This window comes from Dasypus novemcinctus, chromosome 3 (genome assembly GCF_030445035.2).
Source record: "Dasypus novemcinctus isolate mDasNov1 chromosome 3, mDasNov1.1.hap2, whole genome shotgun sequence".
NCBI classification, from domain to species: Eukaryota; Metazoa; Chordata; class Mammalia; order Cingulata; family Dasypodidae; genus Dasypus; species Dasypus novemcinctus.
Window position 1 is genome coordinate 130,764,944 of NC_080675.1, and position 12,002 is coordinate 130,776,945.

Genomic DNA, 12,002 nt, shown 5'->3' on the forward strand with positions numbered 1-12,002 from the left:
TACTTTTACACGCCTCTAATTATTTTAATTATTCTCTAATAACTCATCAGTAAGAAAATCATGAACTACATAATTAGATTATTCAAATAGTATTTTAAATATTTCATCTCCATATGTGTTGGGAAATGTCTAATGCTTTATATTAAAAACTCACACTTTTTATTAATAATACTAAACTATAAGTGAAACATACTTGAGTTATGGGATTTTTATATAGTTTTTCTTTTTTGGTGAACAGGTAAAATTAAAGCTTACTGTTTAATCCCATTTTATTGCTTTATTTCAAAATGCTAATGAGTTCACATTGATTTTGTTTTTAACATCCAATAAATAAGGCATCGTAAGAGAAAGTGAAGAATTCTAAGCAGTCCTGTTCTAAATCAGGATGTTTTATTTTGTTTAGGTTTCAAGTTGATTCCATATATTTAGGAGTATTTGGAGTCTTTTCATTATAAGACTCTAGTAAAAGACAGATTAATCAGAAAAGAGCTTTATCTCGTTTTATTACCTAAGGTTATGTGACCAGTATTATAGTGTTGGAGATATAACAAGCTTGGGCATATATGTCCAGAAAAGAAAAGCCAAAAATGTTAACCCTATTTTCACCACTATTTGAAAAGGAATTAATATTCTTTATCATGTGTAGCTTTTGTGTAGCTATATTTTGTACCATACTATAAGGTATTAATATGTGTTTGTAACAAATAGGAAATTAAAACTATTTTGAATATTACACTATTTTATGATTTAAAAATAGCAAGGAAAATGGGTATCTGAGTTTCTTTATTTATAAAGAACTTGGTCTGCGATCAGTTTTCTCATTGATATAAATAAATTGTCTCCTTTATACAGAAAGGTAGAAAGTCTCAAAGGTAAAGGAAAGGAAAGTTTTGGGGAGGAGAGAATTCCCATGTTTTCTTCACCCTGAGGATTCTGGAGTTTGAACCTTCCTCTGATCTTACCAGCCTCCATTTTCTAGGCCTTGAGCTGAAGATGCTCCAGAGTATTCCAGGTATAAAAATTGTAGCAAGTACAGACATAATGCTCTTTTGAATTGTATCAGGGAATTATTTTAGTTTATGAAAGACAACACAGAAATCCAAGTTTTAAAGATCAAGGTAGAAACAAAATTTGAATGTTGTGCTTCATTGGACAGAATCTGGAAAAGAAGAGACAAGAACTAAGATGATCTTAAAGGCCAGAAACTAGGCTGGGAAATTTTAATATATTTATCTCACTTCTCTTTAACAATGCTGTTGCTAAGTGTTCTCTTCATTTTATAAATATGCAAAGTGAGTTTCAGGGAACCGAAGTTACCTGCTTATGTCCCACCCAGTTAAAATGCAGGGTCAAAGTTTGAACTCAGGTCTGTCTCCCGAGAGCAGGTTTTCTCAATTTTATCATCCCAGGACAGGTAAATTAGTCTCTTTGGCAAAGGGTCAAAGTTCATCCTTACTACCACTTTTATCAGAATATACTACTCTGGAAAGAAAATGTAACTACAAAAATACAAGGACATTCTTAAGAAAAAAATCTATCTTTCATATAAAATATAACAATTTTATGAATACTAATTGATGTAGTCAGTCAAGCAGTTTTTTGGTTTTTTTTTTTTTTAATATTCAAAATGAAACATTCAAAACTATTCTACATATGTTTAAAAACTCAAGAAATTAGACTAACAGGCTTATTCTTCTCTGGAACTCACTGTGCCAAAAATTGGTTTAAGCATGTTTTTGACTCCTACCTACCCAAGTCATTGGTTCTTCTATAAGAACTGGAGCAGCAAGTAGCTAGCTAAAATTGCATTGTAAGTAATTCTAAGACATATTTTTCAAATAAACATTTTTTCACTTAATAAAAGCACAGAAACCAAACAGAGCTGCATTTCTGTTTGGTTGGAGATTTGTTGCTAGATAACAGGAAAGAAGAAAGTACAATTAAATTAAATTTAACGCCAAGTCTGTCTGTGGGTCCAGTTGACTTAAATCTAACATTTTTATGAAAGGGAAAACATGAAGTCGTTTAAGCATGCTCTAAAGATAGAATGCTAAAGACATTGAATGACCAGGACTTTAGCTTTTTTTTCTCTTTACCAAAAATTCCTTGAGACTATGAAGTATGAGACTAAAAAAGTTTTCTTTTCTTGATTCAAGTGGGTACAACTACCAGTGATTTAAAACTAGAGCATCTGCCAGGAGAGTATGTTGTCACCAATTGACCTTATTAATGTTTTAGAGCAAAAGGTATGTCCCTTTCTACTAGTTCATGAACAAGTTGAAAGTTCTATATTGTTAGATCTAAATTTCTTTAAAATGTCAGTAACTAAGAAGTAACACTCATTGATTTGTTCAGTATATTATCCTCGCAAACAAGTTTCAAACCCAGTCCCTTAAAAATGCCATATTTTTATCTCTCAGGGGAAAATATTGAGACTGAATTAAACGATAGCAGTGACAGGAGAGAGCCAGGAATATGTCCGGTGATATTAATTTTAAGATTCATAAAACTGTGCTTGATTTACCTAAGGGAGTTTTCCACCACAATTAAAAACTATTATTCAATTATAGTTGTTATTCATGCAGAAGAAGTAATTGAGTTTGAGTGGCTTGGTATCAAAAACTGGAATTCTTTTTTTCTTATTATTCTTAGAAGAGATATTTTACCTTATTTTTACCTCTAAACTAGTCTCTGGAAATTCATGGAAAAAGATATTGGTTCTTTTATTTAGGAAACTGTTGTAAAAGGAAACTCTTGAAAACATATATTTATCCCTTTTATAGAAATTCCAGTTGTGTTTTTAGCAGACTATTTAGGTAAAAAGAATCTTCCATTGAGATGTCTTTATGTCCCTCAGTCAGTCCTTGTACTTAAGATACTTTGCCTTATGATGCCTTGTAGTTTCAGTTCTTGTCATACTTTAGTACTCTAATTATCCAAATATGTTCCTCTTTAGGCTTGGAATGAAGTTAAAAATTCTAGTAGTAAATTGGCCTTTATAACACAGTTTGCTGTTGTGTAATATTAAAATATAAAACGTATTGATATGTAACAAATCTGACATTTGTTTATTCATAGATATTGGAAAATTCTTAAATTAGACTTTTGTTTCATAGATTTATTTAAAGTTTTTTGGTGTCTTTTTCTTTGGGGTTTGTTTTAATTTTGATTGAAGAAGGAATAAGGAAAGTGGGAAGACCTAAATTTCAGTAACTTGAAAAATTCGCCTTTTAGGTTAAAGATTTGTTTTTAACTTTTAGAATACCTACCTAGCATTCTTATCTGAATGGATATAGTTATTACAACAAAAGCTTTTATTTACTATTCTTTAAACAGCCTTTTTCCTAAATTTAGATACCACAAAATCCAGAAATAGTAAAAAGCTCTTGTTTAGGTACATTACTGTTAATCAGCAACCATTTAGACACGAAAAAATAAATGCTTAAAATAATTACACAGTTTTTCTTATTTTTTTAATCCTAGTCCTTATATGTGTATATTTTTTTTATTATAGGCCCGAGGACTTAATCAGTTTTTAATAAAAGGGTTTGATTTAGGTTGGGGTTTTTTTATTTTCCAATGACCCTAGACTTTTTTCCCCCAGGTTTTAGGTACTCAGCTAGATCTTGTAAAATTTTTGTTGTTTAATACAAGTGTGATTATATAAAACATGAGGTAAATTAAGTGGATGTTTCTAAATATAATATCGTATTTTAATTGTGAAACACAATTATGTGTTTTATTTTGGTAAATTGAGGTAGATTGTGCTGACGATAATTTATTCTTAGCAAAGGCCTTTTAGATAGTGGAAGTCCCGTGTTAGCATGGATTAAAGTATTTAATGCTGTTGAACATATTGGAATGTAAACGAGAACTGCTATTCAGACCATCTTGACAAAAGAGCTAGTAGTATCTTGGTAATTCTGTTTCAGACCATTTTTAGAAAAATGGATGAGCGTCTCCATCTATGTTCACTCCACAGTAGGTGAAGGTGTTTTCAAAATGTTTGAGAACTGATTTTGGTTTACTTAGGCCTTGAAGCATATGAGAATCCTAGAGTATTTCTTTCCAAATAATTTGCTTAATTTTAAACTTCTACGTAAGGGGAGTGATCCAAGTCTGTGTTCTTCAATACAGTAACATTAGCCACACATGCTTATTTAAATTAAGTTAAAAATTTATTTCCTCAGTCTTACTATCCAAATTCCAAGTGTTCATTCGTCACATATGATTACTGTATTGTACAGCACAGATATAGAGCATTTCAATCACCACAGAAACTATTGAGTAACACTGATCTAAACCATTCCTCTCATTTTCTATGGATGGATGTCTTAATTAGAATATATAGCTATTCTCAAAGACTAAAGAAAATCCCCTACTCATCCCCATATCGTTTGAAAATTTTAAAATTATCAGCTACCACCCAGGCTATGGATCTATTTTAAAAAGCACAGTGAATGACATCATTCTTATAACTTTATCACTGAATGTGACCAGAACAAATGTGGGGTGGGGAGAGTAAAATTTTAGCAAAAGCATCTATTCCTTGCCTCTTTGCACAGTAATTATCAGAAAATCATTATGCCTTCCCACCTCACATGGATGTTTCCAGTATTAACTACAGGGAGGAGGATGCACGGAAAGGAGGAGCACAGTGCACAGGTTCCAGCCTCTTAGAGCTAATCAGAGAGTGGTCCGTCCTGAATTGGGAGTATCCACATGACTAGACTGAATCATCCAAGCAGGAAAAAGGAAATCTTTCTTTGCCAATTTGACTCCAATTGGTTGTATGAACTAACATATTCCAAGGATAAGTGTGTAATCACTGTGAAGAATAATTGTAAAACTCATCCTTAAGTACACTATTCCTCTTTAAAAAGTAAGTTTGGCATAGGTGGGATGAGGACATTCAAGTTATTAATGTGGTTTGTTCTTTTCAACCAGACTTAACAGTGAGAAGGAAATGTCTATTAGATTTTCAGTTATATTCTTTCAAATTGGAATAAACTTTATGGTTCTATTCACCAAACGCTCAAAATTTCTCTCTGCAATTCCTGGAGAGGAAAACACAAGTGCTTGCACAGTAAGAAAGAGAAACACATGATAGCTACCTGTGACCTGACATTCTGAAATGGAGGCTACAATCCTAAAGAAAATTCTAAGTATTAACCACATATTAATAGACCGCCTTAAATAACTTAATTGCACCTTTTTCTGTTTCTCTTTAAAATAGGTTGGCCCCTGGTACATTTTAATCATGTTAAAACGTACATATTCCTGTCTCTTAATTTTAGATTGTTTGTTGTGATAAAATCATACTTGAGATTTAAAGGTATGATTAGATCATTATCTAGAAAAAAACTGGCATCTATGTGCAGGTGATCAGATGACATAAGCAGCCTGGTTTTAATTTGTGGGCAGTACTGATTGTAACTAAAAGAGACTTGCTCTTTTTGTGGAATTGGCTGACTATTTCCCCACATCTGGAGTTAATAAAGCCCTTGAGACCACATCAGTTGTGCTTTGCCGCAAGAACTCTTTGATCTGAAAAATCAAGACTGGCACAACTGCTGCTTCATAACATTGCATCTCTGTTTTTGCAAGCTATGCTTAAGATACCAAAATTAAAGTTACATGGCCTGTGTTCGAAATGCTGTTAGATGGGCCTCTTTGAGAACCATGTATTTCAAAACATTTTTATTCTTATAAAAACTTTAACTTACATTAGTAAATAAATGGTAAACTTATAGGAATTTAGGGTTTTACCATTTTAATTAATAAGAGCTATCCTTTAAAAGTCCATCTATAAAGACTAACATATAAAAAGATTACCTCTAAAATGAACCCTGTTTTCTCGGTACAGCTTCCAAATTTTTACCTAAGGATAGGCAAGTCTTCTCCTTTCCTTTGGATGGCTTATTTTTGTTTCCTTGTTTCTATGATTGCCATTGATTAATAACCATTATCTGATCTGCATAATCACTTTTATTTGACAGCAGACAATTTTTAAATCTGTAATATAGATTTATCCCCTGATTTACTGTTATAATTGTAAGCATTTAAATATTTAAAGTATTTCTTGTATGGAGTATGGTGAATTGAATGGAAATAAGGATAAAGAAATATAAATTGACATAATGTACAAATTTAAACTGAAAATTATTTGTTTTTGTGTGTGTGTGAAACTTGAAACATCAAAACCAGATTTTCTCAATACATTTCAACTATGAGGCTTACATACCTTTCAGTCTATAACTGGAATGGAGCTAGAGAATTTTCTATTTTATACTTTCAGATCAATGATGGAATGTATAATAAGCATTTCTGATAAAAAGCATATGTTCTGATGCTGTCTACTAAACTTTATCATCATTTGTATTTTTTGGCTAAGTGTGGATTTACTCTATTTTTTTTCATTGGTTGTGGTTTCAGTCTAGTTTGGGTAAAACTATATGCAAAGAGGGCAGAGGACATTTAGTTTTGGCTAAGTTTAGAGGCTGAAACTTGATTAAAAGAAAAAAAGTACAAAGTTCCTTTTCTAAAATCTACTTGTCTGTCAATCTGTATAATACATTCCAAACACATTTAATATACCCAATTACTTTATTCTAACACTATCTTTATGAAATAGCTTTAAACTAGAATATATCTTTAATATGTATAGTGAATAAACCTTTGTATCTACTTTATTCCCCTGTTGTGGTAATTCTTGGTAATACATCTTATCCCAAATTTCTCAGGTACCAAAGATGTGTTTTTACCTCTGAGAAGTGAAAGTTAGGAAACTAACCTAAATGTCAATTAATTTTTAAAATCACCTGTGCTACCATTATCAAGACTAGCAAGAGAAGTGAACACCAATTTTCTACCTTATATTTAGTATGAATTTAAATGGAATCAAGTCAGACAAAAACTATGAGAAACAGAATTCAAGGACTGAACAGAAGCTATATTTAGCAGCATAATTGCTCCTGTTAGAATGATGATAAGGTTAGCTAATATTTATTGAATGCTTACTTTGTACAAGGCACTATGTTAAACATTTTATGTGTGTTATCTCATCTACTCTTCTCATTAACCATCTGATTCAGATACTGTTTTTTCACCATTTTACAAATGAGGATATTGAATCTCCAGAAGGTTAGGTAATTTGTTGGAGGCCTTTACAGCTAGTTAGTGCCTCAGAGAAAAAAATTAATATGTTCGATAGTTTTTATGAATAAAAAACTTGGTTCCCGTTTTATTCTTGGTGTGATTCCCCAACTTTTTTTTCTTTGTGTATAGAAATATATGTCCAAAGCGAAAATACAAAATGTGCAAGAAAGGCATAAAGTAAGAAGTTAAAAGTCCTTCCCAATTCTGTGTCCAGAGCTAAAACCACTTTAAGTTTCTTGTGTGTCATTCCAGAAATTTGTATGATTTTTCTACATGTTTTATATTTTAATAAGTTAACCACTTGGACTCTTCTACTTAAGTGAACACCTAAGATTTTTATGTTGCAATGAAGTTGAGTGGCTATCATCTCATGAAACTGAAACAAATGGCATCATTTATTTCACATGCTGCACTCACAGTAGGACACCTGTTCTTTTTGTAAATAACACCTTGAGTCCTGGTTTATACATTATCTTGAATATTATTTATTTGTTTGTTTTCCTTCTTGGTTTTAGAGCCATCATTAGAATAGTTTGATCATGTTTTGATCAGTAGGGTTATTTGACTGCCCACTTCGTTTTCCAGAGGAATAAAAATGTTCTTAAAACTGTGCCAGACTTGAAACTTTGCTTAAAATGAATTAATTAAAACTCAGCAGAATTTGTTTTAAATATATTTGCTAACCCTACAAAGTTCAGGACATTTCTGAATAATTGCATTGTGCCTTTTGTGGTTACCTTTTAAGAGTAATAAAGGAAAGCAGCATGTAATATAACTTTTATTTGATTTGATAAATTTTAAAGCAGTGACAAGAATTAGTTTATGAACCCACATTTTATTCCATGCTTGATTCAAAGGGTGTTTGCTTTCATCAGATTTTGAATCATGAGTCCATTTGAAATTGGTGTTTTGTAAGCAAAGTCAATATTTGTGACTTTATCCTTCTATCTGATATAATTGTCATACTAAAATGTAATTACAGGGATATTTAGAGTGGTATTTTTCTCTAATCTGCTAAAAACAAACATGTAGGTAGAAACCAAGTTAGACATTAGTTATGTTGGTTTAGACAATATTCTGTAACTAGGGGTAGTCCTTTCTTTATATAGACTTTATAGAATGTTGAGTTCCTTTTATATAAGTAATTTGATATTAATTTACATTTTAATTATATCACTGTCTAATTTTAAGGTATATGCACCATCCCCAAATTCAGATGACTTTAACCGTGAATCTCCTAGTTATCCATCTCCCAAACCACCAACCAGTATGTTTGCTAGCACTTTCTTCATGCAAGGTAAGTGTTGCCAAATAGTTGTCAAATACTACAGCAATTATCTGTTGTTCCTTAGTTAATATTTTAATTTGTGAGGGAAGAGAGTATTATACAGGAATTCAGATGTTATTTATGTAGGTATTTTTGAATGAAGTAAATTAAAATTTAGCTTTAGAGTTTTCTAGTGCTGTTTATTGCTGACTGCAATCTAGTTGGATTATCCAGCAAATTAGTGGAATGCCCATCCAGTATTGATCAAATGTATGAAGGTCTTCAAGAGTGTTGAAGAAAATAGGTAGAGCTGCTCTTGCTCATAGCTCTAGTTTCTTGTTTAAATTACAGACTCATATCGTATCTAAAATTACCAATATAAATATAGAGAGAATTTCATTGAACAGAGTAAGACTTGGTAAGAGAGAAAAATATTGCATTTCCTTTAATTCATGTCCAGCAAATCATTCTTATTTGGTTTCCTGTTTTAGACTATGGCAGGCATATACTTATAGGGGCAATAAATTGATGTACAGAGTTCCTTGACTTTGTATTGGTGAGTGAAGTCATTGTGGACACATTTCATTAGGACGCTGACTATAATACAGTTATTATCAAGTATTTAGGTTTGCTATTGGAGAAACTTCTTTCTTCCACAGTTTCAGAATGGTTCGTATAATATAAATTGCCTCTTATGCAATTAAGATTTTCTATGTATTTCTGGGTTACCATTTACCGTTCTAACCAAAAATTAAATCCAACCTGTCTCCAAATTTGGGGTTTTTATTGTTCTGTTGATAGGAACTTAGACCTTCTGAAGATTTTTAAATTAAAGATGTTGTGGGTTTACAGAAAAATCATGCAGAAAATTTCTGAAGATGTTTATAATATTACTATCTACCACAGTTTAATCTATAAAACTTTATACTTTCTTTTAAAATAATTTTAAAGCTTGGAGGGAAGAAAATTAGGTAGAAGGCTAGGTTACAAATGGGAGGTAAAAATATCTGGATGCCCTTTGAATTTTTATAGGATCTTCAAAATAAAAAAAAAATTAAGGAAAATTTTATATTTCTCTTTTTGTCTTAGATGGGACCCATAATTCTTCTGATCTTTGGAGTTCATCAAATGGGATGAGCCAGCCTGGGTTTGGTGGAATTCTGGGGACCTCCACTTCCCACATGTCTCAATCCAGTAGTTACGGCAGCCTTCATTCCCATGACCGCTTGGTAGGCTATTACCCATAACTAGGGTGCAGCAACACTTTGTCCTCACTTATGTTTCTTTTTGGATTACAAATGCAAAGTTTGATTCTGCTGAAACTTCTGAAGTTTGTGGTACTTTCAGGCTTATTGTATTTTGCATGCTGTTTTAAAAAGTTAATGACAGTAGTAGCATTCTTTGCTAACTTGTAGAGTTCTTTTAAATTTGTTAAAGTAGTTCGATTGTATGTGCGTATTATTCAGAAAATGTATTTAATAGATCGTGTTTCTTTCCCCTTCTCTCTAGAGTTATCCTCCACACTCAGTTTCACCAACAGATATAAACACGAGTCTTCCACCAATGTCCAGCTTCCATCGAGGCAGTACCAGCAGTTCACCTTATGTTGCTGCCTCACACACTCCTCCCATCAATGGCTCAGATAGCATACTAGGTGAGGTTTTTTAGGGATGTGAAATCTCTTGATTTGGGGATTTTCATTGAATCCCATATCTTTCCATATATTTTCTAGTATTGAATTTTAAAAAAGAAAGGGGAAAAAAGGGGTTTTGATTTTCATAAATATATAAACTGGGAAGAAGCTCATCTTCACCTTAGCTTATTAAGTACAACACATGTGGTATGTGCACTAGTTTATTGTGTCAGAGGTGAGATTATAGTAGAGAACACCCTTGAAATAATGTTGAATGCTAAAAAGCATGCTTGCCTGCTAATATTCTTGAATTGTTTCTGTACTTGAAATATCCAGGAACGAGAGGGAATGCTGCTGGAAGTTCACAGACAGGTGATGCACTTGGAAAGGCATTGGCATCTGTGAGTATTAACTTTACATATTCTGCTGAATGAATTTTACAGTACTGAATGTAGTTATTAGATTTTGTGGACGGTACAAGTTATAGTTAAAAGGGTTTAGTTACAACAGGTTTGACTTTGTTATTCATTTAGAACCATTCTCAGTTTTTATTGGCACAAGAGCACCTTCTCACGCCATCCCCACAAAAACCATCCTCCTAACTTCTATTTAAAATATCTGTGTTTGTTTTAATGGAATAGGTTTAATAGAAGAAAGAGAAACATGGGCTTTTTTTCATCTGAAGCACAAATTACTGAGATAAATAAATAAGCCTAGGAAAACGGACTTTGGCCCAGTGGTTAGGGCGTCCGTCTACCATATGGGAGGTCCGCGGTTCAAACCCGGGCCTCCTTGACCCGTGTGGAGCTGGCCCATGCGCAGTGCTGATGCGCGCAAGGAGTGCCCTGCCACGCAGGGGTGTCCCCCGCGTGGGGGAGCCCCACGCGCAAGGAGTGCGCCCGTGAGGAAAGCCGCCCAGCATGAAAAATAAGAAAGTGCAGCCTGCCGAGGAATGGCGCCGCCCACACTTCCCATGCCGCTGATGACAACAGAAGTGGACAAAGAAACAAGACGCAGCAAATAGACACCAAGAACAGACAACCAGGGGCGGGGGGGGGGGGATTAAATAAATAAATAAATCTTTAAAAAATAATAATAATAATAAGTAAGCCTATTTATTAGTTTTAAACAGAAACTTAGTGGCTCTTGAAGATAGGTCAGATGGAACCAAGAATAAATCTTCCGTTCCAGAGAATGAAATGGCTTTCTAGGAATTTTCAAAGATGGAACACATTTTATATATAAAAAAGAGGGGGGAGGGGAACAGTCAACTATAGCTGATTCAGGAGACAGGAAATGAGTCTTCCCCCAAAAAAACAAAACAAAGCAAAAACAGATTTCTTAAAGATTTATTGAAGAATTCAAGCTAAAATGAGTAAAACTGATTTGAAGAAATCTCATAGTATTTCCCTAATCAACTGGTTTACGTCCATTCAGGACATTAGTGACAAAACAATGATGGTGTTTTAATTCTCAGAACATTAAAGTTAAAATAGTATAGTCTGCATTTGATTGCAAAAGAAAACTAGAAGTGGGAGCCTATTTATCAATAATCTGCCAAGATTCCAATCTAATTCTTTAAAAGAAGACTTTACATTCTGAAGTTTCTCCTTAGGCTTTTCATTCATTCTTTCTTCTTTCCTTCTGAGCAATATGCCTCTTAGAATTCCGAAAGAGTTGCCTTACATTTTCTGTGAAGTGTGATTAACTCTGTCAAACACATTTGTGGCTATTGTTAGGGAAGGCAGAGCACTTTAATGTGTGAGTAGTAGGAAGCAACTGTTGAACAGTTAAGGAGATAAACCTCTTTGTATATTGTTTCTGTAAATAAAACTTTCTCTACACTGAGTTTCTTGAGAAATGAGGCCAAGTCAAATTCACCTACCACTTAGTGGAGCTCAGCACAAAATACAGGTCTCAGTAAATGTTTGTTGAATTTGGTCT

General features: G+C 33.0%; 1 protein-coding gene across 14 annotated transcripts in view; it reads left to right on the top strand.

Moving 5' to 3' along the window:
• Window positions 1–12,002, top strand: part of TCF12 (transcription factor 12) — a 422,204-nt gene that overhangs the window by 367,077 nt on the left and 43,125 nt on the right. For all 14 annotated transcript variants that reach the window (XM_058294251.1, XM_058294254.2, XM_058294255.1 and 11 more), the window contains 4 exons: window positions 8,350–8,455; window positions 9,515–9,654; window positions 9,935–10,079; window positions 10,395–10,459. In XM_058294251.1, the coding sequence (XP_058150234.1) occupies window positions 8,350–8,455; window positions 9,515–9,654; window positions 9,935–10,079; window positions 10,395–10,459 (456 nt within the window). The remainder of the gene's footprint in view (window positions 1–8,349; window positions 8,456–9,514; window positions 9,655–9,934; window positions 10,080–10,394; window positions 10,460–12,002) is intronic.